Source organism: Sturnus vulgaris, chromosome 2 (genome assembly GCF_052056855.1).
Source record: "Sturnus vulgaris isolate bStuVul1 chromosome 2, bStuVul1.hap1, whole genome shotgun sequence".
Classification (NCBI taxonomy): domain Eukaryota; kingdom Metazoa; phylum Chordata; class Aves; order Passeriformes; family Sturnidae; genus Sturnus; species Sturnus vulgaris.
In genome coordinates this window covers 104,222,030-104,241,333 of record NC_142244.1, presented here as the reverse complement: position 1 = coordinate 104,241,333, position 19,304 = coordinate 104,222,030, and the positions used below count along the sequence as shown (strand labels likewise).

General features: G+C 39.0%; 1 protein-coding gene across 10 annotated transcripts in view; it reads left to right on the top strand.

Moving 5' to 3' along the window:
• Window positions 1–19,304, top strand: part of SH3KBP1 (SH3 domain containing kinase binding protein 1) — a 207,554-nt gene that overhangs the window by 67,730 nt on the left and 120,520 nt on the right. For all 10 annotated transcript variants that reach the window (XR_015801775.1, XR_015801773.1, XR_015801771.1 and 7 more), the window contains one exon: window positions 9,080–9,203. Coding sequence is in view for 4 of the 10 variants with exons in the window: in XM_088160253.1 (XP_088016379.1) it covers window positions 9,080–9,203 (124 nt within the window). In the remaining 6 variants the exon portion in view is untranslated. The remainder of the gene's footprint in view (window positions 1–9,079; window positions 9,204–19,304) is intronic.

The window sequence follows — 19,304 nt, the reverse complement described above, 5'->3', positions numbered from 1 at the left end:
GTGCAAAATATGTATTGTTTTTTCTTCCTGGCTTTCTCTGAGACAGGTGGTGTTTTGCGATTGTTTGTTTTAAAATGTGCTCTCCACTTTTCTTACTGCTGTATTCCTTGCTGTTTCTCATAGTCTCCATCTCCCTTCCCCCTCCACCCCCTCCATGTTTCTTTAATCTTTTCTTTTCTGGTAATTAAAAAGAACCACAGTAAACTAATTGCTATAGGTGAATATGAGCCTTGATTATATTCCTTTTGAACTGAAGTACAAAGTGTGAGGCTAAGGGATGGAACAAGATTTTCCTGAGCTGAGTGAATGAAGAAGCACACACTCGTGTTCACAGCTGAAAAATTGCATAAGGCTCAACAAATTGGAGAGTTTTGTTAAAGCAGGCATTCATCTCTCTAGAAGTACAAGGCTTTCTACATATGTAAGAGTGTAAATCCTATGCAGAAGACCTTCACTTACCAGGAGGTTGCACAAAAGACATAACAAATCGTTTTCAGTGTGGAGATTCTTTAAAAGAGGAGCTTGAGTTTGCTGTAGGATACAGGTCACTGATGTGTAGAAGAGGAGCAGAGGATTTAGGTGTGGCACAGTGTGGCCCCCTGTGTTATGGAGGGCATTGTAGCTTGGGCATCTCGGTCTGGGATAAACAGGAGTTCAGACATGGATATCACAGAGGAGTACCAACAGTTTAAGCAGGAGCAGCTTGCACTGTGCCTTCAGTGCACAGTATTTTTGTGGTTAATGTAGAATACACTGGATACAGGAGTTAATTTTTTTCATAACAACTGTTGGTTTGTCAAGTCATAGTAAATTTGTTTGTTGCCAGTTGTTTGTATTAAATCTGACCTATTAATTTTTTTATTGGTGTTTTCAATTGCCCCACTATTGTTTCCAATGTCTGAGGCATGACCTTTATAAGTTGTTATAAGTAAAGTTTATAAATAAAATTGGTACCAAAATGAACGTTTAAATGGTCTAAGAACAACGTTCATGACAGATGGGCTATAGAAGCCTTCATTTATGCCTTTTTAATGAATTTATGACTGTGCAGGCTGGTTCTAGGTGTACAATAGATAATGGAGCAGTGTCTGACATGAAGCTTTGCAGTGTTTATAAGGCCCTTCCATCTGAGAAGCAAGGGTGGCACTATATGCTTAGCTGAGCAGTCATGAAAGCAGCACTTCTGGCTGTGTTCAAGGCTTATTTTGTGCTGGGAGAGAGCAAATCAGTGCATCTGTTTTATGTAACACAAGAAAAACAAAGGAGGGTAAAGCAGGTCAGAGTCCTCATCCTAAGGTACCTGTTCTGCTGGAGTAGGTACTCAGTATGTGAAACTTGGTGAACAAATAGCACTTTTCTCTATCAAGCTGTAAATCAGAGAGAAGTCATGTGAGACACAGAAATAGAATTGATTTTAAAGGCTAGATACAGAAACCAAAGAGAGATTTAGGAGGCTGTGGTTAGAAATAACACCAGAACTAGGCAGTACTACCACAACCCAGGAGGCTCATGAACTGTAGCCCTGTCCTTTTCTTTTTTAATTTTTTTTGGGGTCACATGCCTGACAGGCAGCTGGGAACATGTTTTGGATAAGCTGATAGTGAAAAAAGAACAGAGGATGTGGAATCCTGCTGCAATGAAAACAAGAGCATCGCTTCTGTCATGAGCTCAGAGGATGTGTGCAGTAGCAGTTTGGGATCTGTGCCTCTGTTAGAAGCTGGGGGTCATGCTACAGTAAATCTCCAAACTGTCCTTCGCCCTCTGCCTGGTGACAGAGCCACTGGTGAGTGTCTCCTGTCACAACAGCTGATGGAGAGATCTGAGTCTTGATCACAGTGCTTGAAGGTCCCATGTCCTCCTGCTGTGTCGTGGACCTGGTATTGCCCTAGAAAGGGAAAACTAAAAGCTAGTGATGCAGAAGCCAGGAAAATAAAAGCTAGGTGGTTTATTATTTCTCCCTGAAATGTTGTCATTTTGCTTTTTACAGAATATAAAGCTCATGCTATGAAAGTATACTGGATTTTAGTGCAGGCAACATCTTTCTGGTCGAAAATAATTTTCGTCTTGATTCTAGTTCAGTTACTGGGAAACTTTTTTCCAACCTTGCTTCAGGATACATTGTTTATTTATATTAGAAATACAAGATTCTTGAAAATCAGAATTACATTTCTAGCTGAACACATTTATAATTATTCAATAACCCTTAACTAGCTTTAGTGAAAATGTTGCGGGAAATTACTTACGAGGACAAAATATTGATTTGATGTACTGTGCAGCAGAGTTTTATTTTGAGTTGCTTAATAGAAATGGATAATTCAACTCATATATTGTTTGAAGTTACAGACACTGCTTGCAGGAAATCATGGTGGCAGCTGTCTCTTGAAATGTAAAGTACAGTTTTTTAGAAAAGGGATTGAAGGAAGCACATTCTGTATCTCAGAGGGGTCAAAGTGCTCCTGACATTTCCATTGTCATCTTTTGATAATTCAAATGTGTTGTGTTGTTTCCTCTTTGCTGCATATGATTCCAGGCTCTTATTCCTGCTCCCGTATTTGGCTTCAAGCAGGGAACATGCTACAGATTTTTGAACAGTGAAAGACTCATTATTTCTCAGCTTTCAACTCTTTCATCATGCATGTGTCTTGTTTTCAAAACCTTTGATTTTGATTAAACCTCTTGCTCCCAGGATGCAAGAACTGTTGTTCCCTTCATTTGGAAGCCACAGATAAATCACCTTCTAGTCTGATAATGATTTTTCTCATAATTTTTCATGGCTCCCAAGAGTTTTGAGGAATGAAGCAGTGGCTTTAGGATTTTGTACGTGCAGCAGCGCAAAAAAGCATTTTGTTGCATTTAGAGTCATGGAAAAGGTTGCAGCAATTTCCTCAAATGTTTTCAGCTAAGTTTCCTGTAAAGGTCAGAACTGCTATAGTAAAAAACAACTTGAAACTTGGGTGCAGTGAAAATGGCAGAAGTTCTCGTACTTTCCTAACTGTAGCTTTTGTGGCTGACCTAGATCAAGCATTTGCTCTAATTTCAAGGAAACTTTTTGATAGAGGGGCAGAAACTTCAGCATGTAGAGACACATAAAGAGAAGAAACTTTTTTCTTGAAATGTAGTAAATGATTCAATTCTAAGAAAAAAGCTAGGTCTTGCAAAAAGCAGTAGAAAAACTATGTTTTCACTTTGAAAGCTGTTAACTGTTCTTTTTGTCTCTCTTCAGATTGGCAAAACGTGTCATTTCAACGAGTAACAGTTTTTTACTTTGAAAATATAAGGTGCTTAATTCATAAATTTTATATTTTGAAATAGCCATTTAATAGGGTACAGGTATACTTGAATATATTGTATTTTCCTATGTGATGGACTTTCATCACACTATGTAATTTGTTGTCATTTGAAGTTTTGTCACGTTGTAAGCTGCCAAGCTTAGGGATAACATCTTTCAAATTTCCTGTGGCTTATACTGATGTCAGAAAGGATTAGAGAAGATCCAAATAAAAACAGCTTAGGTATTGTTTAGGATTTTGTGTTGCTTTGGAGAAACTCTATCTCAAAGTTTGCTAGAAGAAAAGAAGCTTTTCACAATGATTTGGCTGTTGGTATCTATGCAGTATGGTTGAGTCCTAGTTACAAAAAAGAGTAATTTTTTTGGCATTAAAAGGGTGTACAAATTGTAAAGGTCTTTATGCCCCCATATTATCTTTGAGATTGTAATATTTCATAGAATGAAGCCTAGCTCACTTTTTTAAGTTCACAATTACTTTTTTTCAGTATTTCTCAGATTGAGGGTGCTTCTTCCGAGTAAGAACTGCTTATCATATTGGAATCACACTGAAACCCACGGAGATGGGAGGTGGAAGCTGTCTTAAGATTTCTGGCATCAAGAGAGCATTTTTTAGGTTTAGTGGTTGAAATGCAAGGTTGGTTTCTTAAGGGTTGGGTTCCTGAGGCATAGCCTCTTGAAAATGATCTGCTATTAACCTGAACCTGCAGTTATCTCTGTGTGGGCTAGGAAAGAAGTGCATCGTTTAGATTCTTGAAATTTATACCAGGCAGTGCTCCAAAATCAAGAATCAAACAGTCCCAAAGATTAGGTTTAGAGATATTTTTGAAGCTGTTGGCACTCTGAAAGCCTACCTCTTTGCAAGTGGGTTGTGTGAGTGAGACAGCTGCTCATTCTGCAGAAACATCTCACAGGAAGAGAGAGGTAAAGAGCCAAGCACTGCACTCAGGATCCCTCTGAGCTCCTTTTCTTGAGGTTCTGTGTGGGGTTTCCATTGACATGTGTCTTGTGAATTTGGTTCTGGGAGGGGCTCTCGAGGTCGTGGAGCCTGTTGCAGGTAGTGTCACCACAGGGATTGCTGGTGAAGGTTCTCACGCTGTGTCCCTTGGAGGAGGCTCAGCATGGCTCAGATGTACCAGTCCAGCCACCCTGTTCTCCTCAAGGGCAGATTGGCCTGCAGTGAGTGGTGGCTGTATCTGATTAGGGTGTGAATATATCTGCTGTAGCCAAAATAAAGTCAGAAACCAGTGCAAAAGCCCTGGTCAGGAGATGCACTGAAGTCCTTGCTGGGCAGGTTGATCTTTTCCCAGTATTTTACAGCAATATAATGTAGTCAAATATCTTACCTGTCTAGTTTCTCCTCTCTTTTATTACACATACTTCTTTTTCAAGACAGAGCAGTCCCTGAACTTGAAACTAGACTATTAGTTTGTGTTCATCCTCCTTTACCATTTAAATTCAGTGTTCTTGAACTACTCATGGCAGATTGAGGACTTCTATCCTAACAGAAAGTTTGCTTTCTACTTATTTGTGTACATGGAATTTCTTCTTTAAAAAAAAATCTGCAAACTTCAACTTAAAATCAGAACTAGAAATAGATTTTGTCATACACTGGGGAAAGTTCTCACAAGCCACCTTTGATATGCATGGGTTTGCAAGCTCATTTGCCTACTCTTTCCTCATGAGGTAGGCTTCAACTCCTTGCAGATCTGGAAGGACTGGGTTACGTAGAGAGATTTCTATAACTGATGAAGCACCAAGCTTTTAGGGCCATTGTAGTTCATTTACCAAATATGCAAAGTAGTCATGTTCAGTATATTTTTTGTGGTAAAATAAAGTGAGCTGACTTGGTATATTTATTTGGCCAGAATTGTTTGTGTTTGTTTCCACTTAATTTTTCAAGAAGAAATGCAGTTTTGAGTACGGCATTATGGTATTTTATAGTAATAATTCTTTTTTACAGCAGGTTAGACTGCAGATAGATGTAGAGGGCTATGTCAATATTTCTGAATTTAATAGCACCAAGGGTCCCTTTGGCCTGAGGATAAGGGTGCCTGGCTCTGTTTGAGGCACAGCTGAAGAAAAGTTCTAAAATCTTAAATTCCCCAAGGGCAAGCATTTACAGAAGAGAAGATAGCAACGAGGCAGAAGCAGCATACGAGAGAGAGAAGAGAGGCTGTAATATCAGCACCAGTGTTTGCTGCAGGCTGCAGTGGTGAGGCTGCTGAAGACTGGGGCATTTGTTTGGCTTTTTTTGTAAATTTTTAGTCTTATGCTGTAGACTGAGACCAGGAATTTCAAAGATGTGCGAAGGTCTTAAGGATGGCATTGCTTACTGCAGAATGTGTGCTAAGCCATTTAGATATGGGCTTCCCACAGGGTATTGCTAAGTAGGAGTATGTTTCTGATAAGATTTTAGTTTAGTAGGAATGAATTGACCTTTATTTCTGTTTCATTATTTAGACAATTCTCCACTTTTCCTATCCATTCTCTCTGTAATTTCAAGCTGTTGGCGTTGATCGTGTCATGTTACTCTGGGCATGAAAGATTATGGCCCTTTTCATGAGCATCAGAGGTAACAGTAATGAAAAGTAGCTCAAACAAGTGTTAGAAAGGCACACAAAAAAAGAAATCCTTAGACAATTTTGCTGACTGCAAGGTGCTGAAACTGCTGTATCAATTTCAGCTTAGTGGACACTCGGCGCACGTGTCTGCTTTTCACAAATGGTGGATGATAGAGAAGCGCAAGACTCCCCACCCTGCAAACAAATGCCAGTGTTTTGAAATTGTCTTGTATTTCTTTGCTTTTTTCAAGAGCCAAACAAGGCTTTCTCAAAAAGCTGGCAGCAGCAGCAGCAAAGACCCCACTGTCATGAATCTGGAGACTAAAGGGTGCAGCATTGTTTTCTGTTATAGCAGACAATTTTCTCTGTCAGTTTTGAAGTTGCAAAAGGACATTTTAAAATTAAAAAATATTGCACTGTTTCAGAATTTGTGAATTGAGGATTTAATTACATTCTGATATAAAGAATGAAAAAGAACACAGTAATGACACACAGGAAGCGAGTTCTGGCAAGATGGGGTCTTCCGTAGGATGTTGTCTTGTGGTCTTGTTCACATGAGAATGCTGTTTGACTCACAAATTCTGTTTAAATGGCAGATAATTTTTTAATACACAGTGAGTTTGTCACCTAGCTGCAAAATAAATATCAAGCTCTGGGTGATGTCATTCATGATATATTTCGTTTTTTAAGGCTGTGAAAAAGAAGCTTTTGGAATAATGCATGTGTTAAGTCTAGTCCACTTCTCTTAGAAAGTGATATATTCTTCTAAATGCATACATTAGTCTTAAATTCTCACATGGTTCACTTTTTTACCAGAACTATGCACAATAGTTATTCTAACAACAACAGCATCTATCACACAGCTATCACATCTTTCATACTCGTATTCACATTTGTTATTCCAGTTATGGTTACTGAGGAGTTGTCTTTTGGATACTATTTTAGCTGTGTAATGGCAGTAGATAAAGGATTTACTGTACCTTCCATAAGCAGTAACTTATAAAACTTTTATCTCTACTAATGTACTGATACACAGAAAATGCTTTGGATAGATGTAGAAGACTATTAATGTTGTATAAGCTAATACGTCAGCTTTGAAATAACAATTGGTTTGGGGAAATAAAAGGTGAAAAAAATTATGAGATTCAGGTTTAAGGTGCATCTTACAGAGAATAACTTAAAAATTCTTGCTTTGCTTGATATTGTTCACAGATGACAACTTCAGAAACTTCAAATAGAAATGTGCTTTCTACACTTTATTGCTCATGTCTGATATGCTGAAAATCTAAAGATCTACAGTATTTCCTGTCTATAGTACAATGCTGTGGGGTGGTGGAAGTTGATTGTGCATTGGGATGTAGAAGATGGCAGTGAATGTAAGAGAGGTGAAAGAGAGGAAGAGAGGTTGAGGTTTTTGTAATGGGAAGAACTCATCCAAAGCCATCACCTGTCTCTGATGCCTGTTGGATGTAGATCTCATCAAATTTGCAGATGACATCAAACTGGGGGAGCAACTGACATGCTTGAAGGCAGGGCTGCTCTTCAGAGGGCCCCAGGCAGGAATATTATTGAATCCAGCAAGGACAAATACCACTTCTTGCCCTGGCAAGGAGGAATGCTGGCAGATCTGCACAGTGGGACTTAATAAGTTTGGGACCAACTCTGCTGAAAAGGACCTGTGGGTCCTGGTGGGCAGCAGAATAAACCTGTGCCAGTCTTGTACCCTGGCATCAACACAATGAACAGCATCCTGAGCTGCATTAATAGCCTGCAGATTGAGGGAAGTGGTAATCCTCCTTTACCTGGCATTCATAAGTCCACATCCAGAATACAGCATCCCATTTTGTGGATGGGATGAGAATTTTGCTTAAAGGGAAGATATTGATGAGCTGAAGCAAGTTCTGTGGCTGTGGAAGCTGGAGCACATGGTCCCTAAGGAGATGCTAAGGGAGGTGTGGGCTTGTTCAGCCTGAAAACAGGGTTTTGGGGGGACCTTCTGCTGCATAGAAGATTGTTATCCTGGAGATAGAGATACACCCTTCACAGTGATGCCTGGTGGGCAGGACAGGAGAGAGCAGATGGGACTTGAGAAGGAAGTTCCAGGCAAGATGTAAGGAAAAAATTTTGTCACTATAAAGTCAGTCAAGCAGTGGGCTTCTGCAGTCTCTGTCCTTGAGGTTTTCAAGATCCAGCTGCTCAAACAGCCTTGAACAGCCTGGTCTGACCTCAGAGGAGACCCTGCTTTGAACTGAATTGGAGTAGAGACCTTCTAAGTTCTCTCTCAGCCTGAGTGGTTCTGTGGCTCTAGGACAAAGCTTGGAGCCAAAACTTTTTTTTCTCCATATTTTTTGGGACATGGTTGTAAGCAAATGGTTCAGCCTCTGCAGTATGGCAGTTACCTGTCTAGAAAGTGGAGGTAATGCTTTTTGTTTGCTTCAGTGGTGTTTTAAGATATATGAAAAGTGATGATGTTTTGGATGCTTTGTCAAAGTGGGTATAGACAGCAACATGGTTAAGCTTTTAAAGTCTGCCTAAGAAGTGGAGAGAGAGAGAGTACTGTGCATCTCTAGCAGTAACTGTGAAGTTGTTTTCTGGGTATTTACTTTAGTGAAACCCCACCATGTATGTATATTTCCAATATATATTGTCAATCACCTTAAAAGGTAGTGAGCAGCAAAATGTGTCAGTGTTAGCAGCAGCTCTGACAGCAGTCTCACTATGTGCTTCTACCAATTATGGTAACATTTGTCATATTTTCCTAGTTAATAGCTTTGTTCCTGCTATGGTGGCTGTTTCTGTGGGCTTCTCATTGGAGGGGAAGCAGACTTAGCTGCCTTTACATCAGGAGCACTGTACTGGTTCTGCCCAGTGTATCAAATGTACAGCTCACTGCTTGATAAACTGAGATGCCTATTTTTCCCCCCTCACACCTTTCAGCTTTGATGATCTTTACTAAGAGATTTGTAAAGCTGTCCTACAATTTTCACACATAAATAAGGAGTTATTTAAAAAAGAAAATCAGTAGTGCTCATTGGAAAAGGTTACTGAAAATTGCTTTCTTTTTGTGGCATTTCAACTTTATTAGTCTTTGAGGCAACATTACAGCAGGCAGGGGTGTGTTCATAGAAGTTTTAAGAAATCTGGGAAGCTTGAGATTTGGAATATTCTGTGATACAGTTTTTTAACTGGTTCTCTTTTTTTCTTTTCCCTCTCTACCCTTCTTCTGCAGGAAATAAAGAAAGACATGAAGAAAGAAAATACTGCCAACAAACCACCAGAGAAGCCTATAAATGAAGTTTCCAATGGAAGCCCTTTACTGTTGTCTGAGACAATTATTAGAACCAACAAAAAAGGTATAGTATATGGATATTAAAAGCAGATTAAATTCCAAAGAACAAAACGTAAATGTTCCTTGTTTCTAGAAATAAAGCTAGAGTCTATTTAATTGAAAAGGCATAGCAGGAATAAGAACAGTAAAAAAAAAAAATCTTTGTCCTCTTGGACTGGCATATATGGATGCACGTCTAATATTTCCACATTTATTTGCACAGACATCCCTTTCTTTTTAAGGAAATCCCTCCTCCATACATTTAATTAAGGAAAGCTGTGTGAGGAGATTGCTAAAGCTTATTAAAGTAAGGACGTGGCAGCTTGCATATATGGAGGGCTTTGCACAGGGATGTCAGTCTACATTCACATATTCATGCTTTATCTGGGACACAGAGCTCTAAAAAAAGGAAAGAAAAAGTGGAGAACACACAGCTTAATGCATTAGATTCTTGGGAAGTGTCTTTCACTGTCTTTGGTTTGAGACTGGAATGTGTGCTCTTCATGTCTGGCTTGACTCCCAATGCAGATTCCTATGTAGGGTTTTGGGTTGCTATAATGAAAGCCTCCAAATCTTCTGTGTTGTTCCCTAGCTCCAGCCCTGCTTTCAGAAATATCAGAACAAAGCAATATATAGGCAGTATTTTTCTTTAGGTTATGTTTATGCTCCTGTTTGTTGGTAGGAGGACAACTGGGTCTGTGCAAGAGATGAGCTGTAATTTTTTTCTGGAGGATTCACTCGACAGTTTATTGCTTGCTGTCTTATACAGAATAATCTGCTGTCATTAATCATTGCTGTAATGTAATTTCCATTTTGGCATGTCTTCTATACTGTTAGGACTGTTATGGACTTTTCCTCTTATGTATTATCAGCTAGCATTTTATTTGAGCTGCAGTTTCAGTAGACGTCTTATACTCCAGACTTACAACTGCAAGTGAAAAATAATTAATAATTTTTGCAAATTGTATGACTTGTTTTAAAATGTGAAACCGACTAACCTTTACTTCTCTTGCAAGGATTGATATCCTCTGAAAGAAAAGTTTGGAAATAAATCTCAGAAAACTTTGTCTTTTGAGCTTGCAATGTCATCTTGAATCTGGAGACACGTCCAACATTTCTGCTTTGGGTCATAGGTTTTTCAAGCAATAGCAGAATTAAATTATGAAGAATGATTATTTTTCATGGCTGCTATACAGAACCATATGAGTAGTTGGGAAATTATCTAGGGACAAAGTTTGTTCCATATTGCTTCAGCTGCGATTTGGAGCAGGCTAATAGCTGTGGCAGATGCAGGGATTTGGGTCAGTCTCAAGGGGATAGCACTCCAAATATGATTCTTAGAGCACTTTCTCCTCCTCTTTCTTCCCTCTGGCTAGAAGTATTAAAGAATTCAGGAGAGAAAGATTTTTCTGTCTCTAGCTGAAGAATACAAAACCTCATATTTACCAAAAGGAGAAAAGCAAAGTCTGACATGAAGATCAGTAAGTTGAGGTAGGGGTTAGCTTTGGAAGTAGCAGATTTCACATTAGAATGCTATTTCATTGGAATTTGTTAGTGGGGATTGCACTTCTCATGGCCGCCCGTACATCATGTCACCGTTGGTGCACTGTTCACGTTGGCTGCTTCTCCACAGCCATTTCCATTGCCTCACACAGTCAGGCACAGGGGCCGTGACCTGGCAGCTCAGCCAAGGGTACACGGAGCACAACAAGGCCAAGAGAGCTTCCCCTCGTTTTCCCTGGGATCAGTTTGAGCATGGTGCCACAGTAGCCTTGTTTAAGTGTGGACAGCTGAGCAAATAGTTACTGCTGTGTTCAGAAGGTGATTTCTATAATCTGTGTGGCCAGTCTCATTGTGGAAAGTGCTGCCATATCGTACTGAAGAGGGAGCCCTAAATGCCATGAGTGTTATTTTCTTCGAGAGTTCTTGTCCTGGGATTTTTATTAAATCCTAATTCAGTCTGTTTACTGATCACAGAATGTCACCTGAAAAACATGAAAGAGGGTACAGGCTGTTTGTGTTTCCTTCCTTGGTTGTTTTTTTTGGTTTTGTTGTTAGGAAGTGAGGAGGCCAGGGATGCATCTGAAGGTCTTTAACCACTGTTCAGCAGTGAAAATGGTAGGCAGTATTATTTATTTGTTTGGGCAATGTAATCCTGCTGGTTGCAACTTCAGAACAGATCCAGTGATGTGGGAGTGAAGCATTCTGTGCTGCTGCATTGTTTTTATTACCAAGATGATGATAAGTGCTATTCTATTGCTGTAGTGTTGTATTGTGTAGTTTTACTACTTAACTTGGTTGGCCTAATTTAAGTGTCAGCACTTTAGCAAGCATTTACATTTTGAGAAGAAGAATCTTGGCCTCTTGGGCTTCTGGCTTGTAGAGAGTTTTTCCTTGAGAAATACTGACAAATGTCCAGCAGTGGTGTTCAAGGAAAATAGCTAAATTATTTTTAAGAAACATCTACATAACTAAGAGGAAAAGAATGAATTTCTGAACTAAAAGGGTTTTTAGGATCCAACTTTATATCCTGTTTTCTCATGCTAATTATTTCCAAGTACAGTATTGAATTTAGGGAGTCTAAGAATAAAATCAGTGTAAATTGAAATAAGTGGCTGCATAATATTTGTTTGCTGACTGGGGTTAAACCACAACAGTAATGAGTGTTACTGCTTTGGATTACATGTGTAGCATAGGAACAAATTGAAGTTGGTGTAACCCCACCAGCAGTAGTCTAGCAGGGTTGTTATTTCCATTGCATAGTAAGGGTTACAACTGGTTGCATGTCATTTGTGAATCACTCAGGTTTTTGTTACAACGGCCAAGAAGAGATGGAAGGATTTGATTTTTTCTGCTTTTCACTGTGGTTAGTAAAACCAGAAGATGTCTCATCCTTTAATGTTTCTTATTGACCACAAATATTAGTGACCTAATGGAAATGAACAGTAGTGACCACTGCTGTGGTGAACATAATTGAGGAAATGCTGTTACACCTGGCCCTGATGTGCTTGTGTAGCTATTTCCTCTCTTTATAGGGTTATGAGTATGATCTAGAAGTCAGATACACATAAGAAATAGTGGGGTTATTTTCTAGATCTTCCACAGCGTTGATGTAGAACTTTTGCTAAATCTTTAACTGTTGGCTAAATTACCACACTTACCTTCCGAGGTCAGGTATTTTAATATGTATTGATTTTTCAGATGGGCAGGGCTTTATTTTTTCTGATTAATTGCAGTGACATATCCAGATTTATGAGTAACTTCCATGTATTTCAGATGTCTCTGCCTTAGGCTGCCTATTGGCAAAACCTGGTTTATACTTGCCTCATTAAGATGTTGAGGTCTGTTCCAGCATGGAAGTGATGGCAATTAACATGCCGGAAACCCAGCATTTAAATTTAGCACTGCAGTGGGCTCATGCTTCACCTCTGAAGGGCTCAGGAAAGGACCATTTGCTGCAGGGTAGGGATGGGGTTGGGGAAGCGGGATGAGCTTCCCTGGCTGTTCCCAGGGCTGCAGCAGCTCTGGGCTGGTTCGATGGGTGCTGCAGTGTCAGCCCTGTCTAGGGTAAAAAGGCTGTGGCACTGAGACATCTGTCTGAAGCTGGAGGAATATCAGAATGTTGGTGGCTTGCATATTCATTACCAGAAACTGGGAGGGATCATTCTTTTGCTTCTTCCTATAGCTCATAAGCCAAGAAAATCCTTTCTTCACCACAAATGGGTCTTCGAGTATAACTTTTCCCTTCTTCAGTTTTCTTTTGTTGGCATATAGAACTATTGTTGTAAAACTTTTACAAAGCTGACATTAAAAAAAAAAATTAAAAATAGCTTTTTTTCTATTTAGAATTGGCATTGTTGCACTTTGATAATAGTAGGGTGGGAAAGCCTTTTCTTCCCTGAGAACATTTTCAGATTGTTTGAAAAAAGCAAAATTATTGCTATTGTTGCAATTATTTAATAACACCAGAAAATTACAACCAGGTCTTGGAACAGAAAAACATTGAAAGATACATATATTTTTTCCTTAAATGCTTTTCCAACGTGGTGAAATTCCATCTCTTCTAAGTTTCAAAATCTAAAAACAGATCCAAAGTTGGGCAACTGTTTCAGATCTGTCATAAATTCAGTCTGATCTTCATTCAGGTATAAGAGGTCATAATGGAAACTTGCCTTCCATAAGCTTTAAGTGTTAAATGGCTGCAGTTTATTTTGGACTAGTTTTGCTCTGATTTTTGAGTATCCTATTTTTAAATATCTTATTCATTGTGCTGTTTTGTGTGTCTGGGAACAAGAGCCCACTTGATTAGGTCAAGTTGCAAAACTGGAACTGATAGACTGTATTTTGTAAGTAAGCTAACAATAATTGTTATGTGAGTAAACAATTTGAGGCAAAGATATATTGCCTTGTCAGATATATTTGTTTTCTATAAACTGTAATTGCAAGCTGCATTGAGCCAGCAAATCTGGAACAGTTTATCACGTGTTACATGTTCTTAATCAAAGCCAAACACTGAAAGCAAGGAAAGTTTTTTCTAGTTCTCTCGAGAATTATTTAATTTACCTTCCAGCCTACTTTTAAATAATAGAGAGCATTTGCATGCAATGCTAAAAGGGAAGTTTTCTGTAAATAGGTTTGGTGATATAATAGGTTTAATTTAGGAATAAATAACAAGTCTTTTGTATGCAAAACTGAGACTTAAGCCTATTTTTGTAAATTAGAGAAATGGGAAAAGTATTTTGTAAGAAAAATGCGTCGTCATTTTGTTCGATAGTTTTTTGATTATTTGGATGTAAAAAGGCACACAATTTATTAGAAACACCAGCTGTTGGCTTCTCAGCCTATGAATGTGTTGACTCTGAATCTTATATTAAATGATCTATGTAAGCTATGATTCTGGTCATATTTTTCAACAGAAAAGCAAACTTCAAAATCTTTTTCATCAAATATTTTATTACCAAAAAGTGCAAGTGACTGCCTTGGTCGTGCTTGATGAGGTGTCTGACCCTCAGTATGCTCAGCTTTGGTTTTCCTTTCAAACACAGTAAGTTTGAAGGCATTGATCTTTCTTCTGTTGGATTATTCTTCTGCTGTTTACACATTCAGGCCCTCTCCACAGACAGTCTTTGGTGTTCCCTTGCAAATACTGCCAGCTTCAGAGAAATTATTGCTAGCAGGAAAAAAAATCCCTTTCATTTTTAAGATCAGCTAATTGGTGTATAATCAGTATACAGTTTACACAAATATGCACAAGAACATACTGCTCAGCCTATTAAGGTTAAAATATGCATGGAACATATGACACCAACCGAAAATGAGACATAAAAAATTAATGGCACAGGAAACTTGAATGTGCAAAATATTTATTCTTTGAGTTTAAATACTGTGTCTGCATATGTAGTATCTCAGATAAAACACATTTCCTTTAAAAGTACTATTTTTGCTAAATAAGGGTGAAAATTATCCCAGTATTTAGGTAAGCTGCACTGCCCTGGAAGTCAATGGAAAAGACACCAGTCTGTGCTGGACATGTGGTTGTGTCTTTTTTTTTTTTTTTCTTTTTTTTTTTCTTTTTTTTTCCCCGTAAGAAACATTTCAGTGCTGTCTTCTTGGCAAGAGTGGAATGGGTGCTCACTCATTCTTTTCAAGCACTATGACTTAAATTTAAATAATGACTTCAGATATATAAAATCCAGATTTCTTTTCCTGTGTTATGGTCATTTGCTGCCCTGGTATTCAGTTAAGGTTTCATAATCTATCCAGGTTCCAGTATCTTGTTCCAGGGGATCATTTCCTTTCTTGTTATTTACTGTGCAGTGCACACCCGATCTTTTTTTTTATCCTAATTGCTTACCCTTTCTTTTCAATTACTCCTTTCTTGTAGTCTTCAAAATGCATGAATGCTGAGCCCTGACTTAGTTTCTGTAATTTTGCATAGTTGGATCTATCTGCTGGTGTGACACAGTAATATCATGAGGCTCTGTGCTGGAACAGCCTGTAGAAACCAGAAGTAGAAATCACTCTAGATTTGAAGTGAAATTCCAGGTTAATTCTATCCTCTGGACATCTGTTTGCCTCAGTGCCTCTCTTGTGTGTCATCTATTTAGCTCTAGGAATCCTATTTATGGACCATGCTGGGAAACACTGAGCAAAAACACAGCCATTTTATCAAGGAGCTGACTATATACACACCTGTGTGTGTATATATTATGTATGAAACAAGGTAACAGATAACTAAAATAAAAAGACTAATGCAAGAGAAGATGCAATATTTGGGCAATTGCTAGCAGGATGTTTTCAGGTTTCTTGCAGTCAGAGCACACTTGTTTCAATAAAACATTTAGATCTGGATCTGCATTTGGTATCTGGGAGGTCGGTTTGGAGAAAATTTGGACAATGATTTAGAATTTAATTTTATCCTGTTGGATGCTGAACAGGACAGAAGAGGCAGAAGATGACCTTTTCATATGGAGCCTAAAGAGATGTGGAAGAGCAGTCACTGCTAAGCATTCTCAGCAGCTTCCAGATGAAACAGAGGGAGGTAGTTATGGAAACAGATGTGGGCATCATTTAGTTTTTTGCTTATTTTTATATAAGCTAGACCCAGAATTATACTTGTATCAATGAAAAAGCAGAGAATTTTTAAGGAAGAGAGTTAGAGTGAACAAGTAAAGTGGTGGAACAGGGCTACAGGGAGCGTTGACAGAATAAGGAGAAGAAAGTATTTGTGCAAGTAATTTGTATTTGTGCACATACCCAAAAATGATGCAAAAATGCTGTTGAGGAGCTATTTAGATAGTGGCAGCTTTTCTTTCATGAACACTGAAAAATTTTTGTCTAATCAGTTAAAGGATTTCTTTAATTTCTGAAAGCTTTGCAATACATTTTACACTCCTGAAGTATAAAATTGTCAGGTATATAATTTATCGTTTGTGTGAGCCATTTGCGAGCTCACTTTTATCACAATATGTGATAACTCTCCACAAGGTACTAGTCAAGAGCAAACGTCAAACTCAGAAGCAAAACGTTTTTCTATTCAAATTTATATTGAAATCTCCTTTAAAGAATTCAAAACCCAATAAAACATGCTGGTTGTTGAAGTAACAACAGCAATGAAACCTCCTCTTGTCTCAAAATTGTGTTTCCCCATCATAAAAGTGACTGTTGATTTTTCCACAAGTTTCTGCAGAGAAATGTCTCCCTGCTGCCAGCAGTTCTCTCCTTCTCAGTGCTGTTGGATAAGTCACTTGGCACCCAGCAAGGCCTTGCTGCCTTTGAGGTCTGTCCCTGACCTTTTGCCTCTGGACTGAGCTGTCTGTGTCTGTCTCCTTTAGCCTTTCATCTGGTGTGGGATTTTTGAGAAAAACATGGCTAACTTGATTTGAAAATTAGCAGACCAACCTTTCTCCCCTGTCTCTTCTCACCTGTAATTGAGGAATAACAGAAGATGAGCAGGGTGGTTGACCTGATGCTGAACCTTCGAGCAAGTCTTTGGGATGTCTGTATATTTCCCCGTGCCAGGACACATCTGCCAGCTGTGACAGGACAGCTGGACTTTTGTGGTAGAGACAATGAAAGCACAGAAGAAATGCAGGGATACAGTCCTGGAATATAGAACACAACTCTATCTAGACAGAAAATTTGGGGTCAAGAGAATGTACTTTGACTGTGCAAGTTAATATATTTTCCACGAGCTCTGAAACTTTGCAGGTGTACTTCAAACTAGGTCAGTAACATTTTTCTTGTTCCTCCAGTTAATCTGGATGAATTTGTAACTGCTAAGTTAAATATGCCCCTGTAAATACAAATTAAATATATTATATAAATATGCCCCTGCAAGCACACTGACAGGCCAGATCTTTAGAGCTCCTTTACCTTTGCTTGCTTGGGTGGTAGCTGGGATGGTGCTGTGTCGATTTTGAGGAGATGGGAATTGGTGTTAGCCTTTGCTATGGCTGGAACTGGGGCTGTGCAGTTGTTTACATCCTTCTCTCATGGCCTGTAGATAAGAGTAAGCTGTGCTATGTAAGTTACAGCACTAATCAGCATCCTGAGGTAGTTGAGGGTTTCTGGCTCTTGGACAGCCATAAAATCCTTTGAATAATTTCTGGGGTTGTAGGTGAGAAGCAGGGCCTGTCAACTGCTCCCTTGGGTGTCCTTCAGATTGCAATGTCATGTAACATAAGTTGAAGGCCTAAATAATTTGGATAAATGATTGATACTAGAATTTCTTCTTTAACCCATTAAGTCCTCCCTTGTAAAAAAGATTTTTGGTTGTAGTTGAAAGTTTAATGTAAACATATGCCTTTGTTCTTTTCTTAAAAAAAGCTCCATGCTTGTGCTCTCTGCATTGGCATCAAGTGACTTATTCTGCTGCTGTTGAGTCACTTCAGTGTAGGAAACCTTTTGATTTCTGGCTACTTGGACCAGAAGGAAACTGCAATTATTAAAGACCTTCTTCTGATGGAATGGTGTTTATAAACCCAAGTTGGAACAAACTTCTGCAGAAAGTGGCTAGAATGTACATAGCAAAAAAGAACTGTGGCTGCTGGTAGGAAGGAGCCATCACTGTTTGGGTCGTTTAGGAGAGCTGAGCAGAGCTCTGCTCAGAAGGATGCTGTCCTAGGGACCTCTGTCAGGCAGCTTCTTGTGGGGGTTTGGATAGCAGTGTGTGTCTGAGGAAGGGGCTTGAACTCTGAATGCATTTTGCAGAGGTATTTTTCACCTGTGCTTTTGCCCTGCTCCCTTTGCCATGTGCATACATGCAATCTCTGGATTTGCTGTTCTCTGCAAGTGGTAACAAACGATGTGAAAGACATGCCCATAAGGCACATGGTTCGGGCTCTTTTATGATGTATGATAGATTCTATGAAACATTTTACCTTCAGGAATTGATACATGCTTTAAAAACAGTCTTCTGAGTAAGTGCCATGACTGGAATGAACTTGTCACTGCATTCACTTCAATTACTTTTCACACACTATGTGAAATACTTTGGTTCATAAGGTTAAAAGCTCTTGAAATTAGGGAAATTGCTTTGCTGTAACTAGATTTGAAAAACACATGGAGTTATCAGACAGTGTTGACAATGCATGACCTGGATTATCCTGAGTAAGATGGCTGTTTTATCTATTTAGGATTTCAGTTTTCAAATTCCTGTATTATGTAGGTGCAGTAACTTAAATAACAAGATAATTTGCCTGCCAATGTATATTTCTTGTTTCCACTGGTATGAAGTTTCCCAAATTTTATTCATTGAGTACTTCATACATGTTTTATCTTATTTCAGAATTTTCTTCTTTACAGTCTACCCTGCCATTATCAAGGTGCACACAGCATGGGACATTATGCTGTTATTAGTCGTGTGTTGTGATGGGTAGTACCGTTTACCCTATTTTTTATGGTTATGTCACTGTTTTCTAATGTTATTTCACAGTTAAGATACACCAGTCGTTTGCATTAGTTCCTATTCTATATCTTTTTGCATTCCCTTTTCAATTATAAATACATGTTTGTGCCTGTTCCTTTCTTGCTGTTAATTTGTAGAATCATCCTCTATAAAAATTCAAAGCATGCTGCTGATGATGGTTAGTTTCCAAGCTCATTGGTAGGGTGGTTGTATTTGACAAGGGAGTGAAATGTGGAAGTGCTGACAAGTGGCTGATGGCTTATTCTTGGCCCCAGGCACAGGATTGCGATATGAAAGATTATTATTATCTGTCACACAGCAAGAGCTGTTATTTCCTAACTTCGGCGCCGACTTTATTTAGAAACAGCAGTGGAGGCTGGGCAGAGTTCCTCATGGTGAGAAGCAGCTCTCTGCAGATGCCCAGATTAGCTGGGAATGGTTGTTGGAGTCAGCAGGGGTGTAGTGCCACTGTCTGGGCTGCATTGCTCTGGTGAAGGCTCTCATGCTGTAACTGCAGCATCTTCTGTGGCTGCATGTTTGTTCATCTGCCATTCTGTTCACACTCTTAACAGAGAGCACTGGCACCACTGTGACAGCCCAGGATATATCTGCTTTCCCCCAAGAAATACTTGGCTGCTCCAGAATCTGTTTCTGATATTGTTTTGTCTAAGGACCAGATTTTACCAGCTCTCTACCCAGAGAGCACTCAGCCTAGCA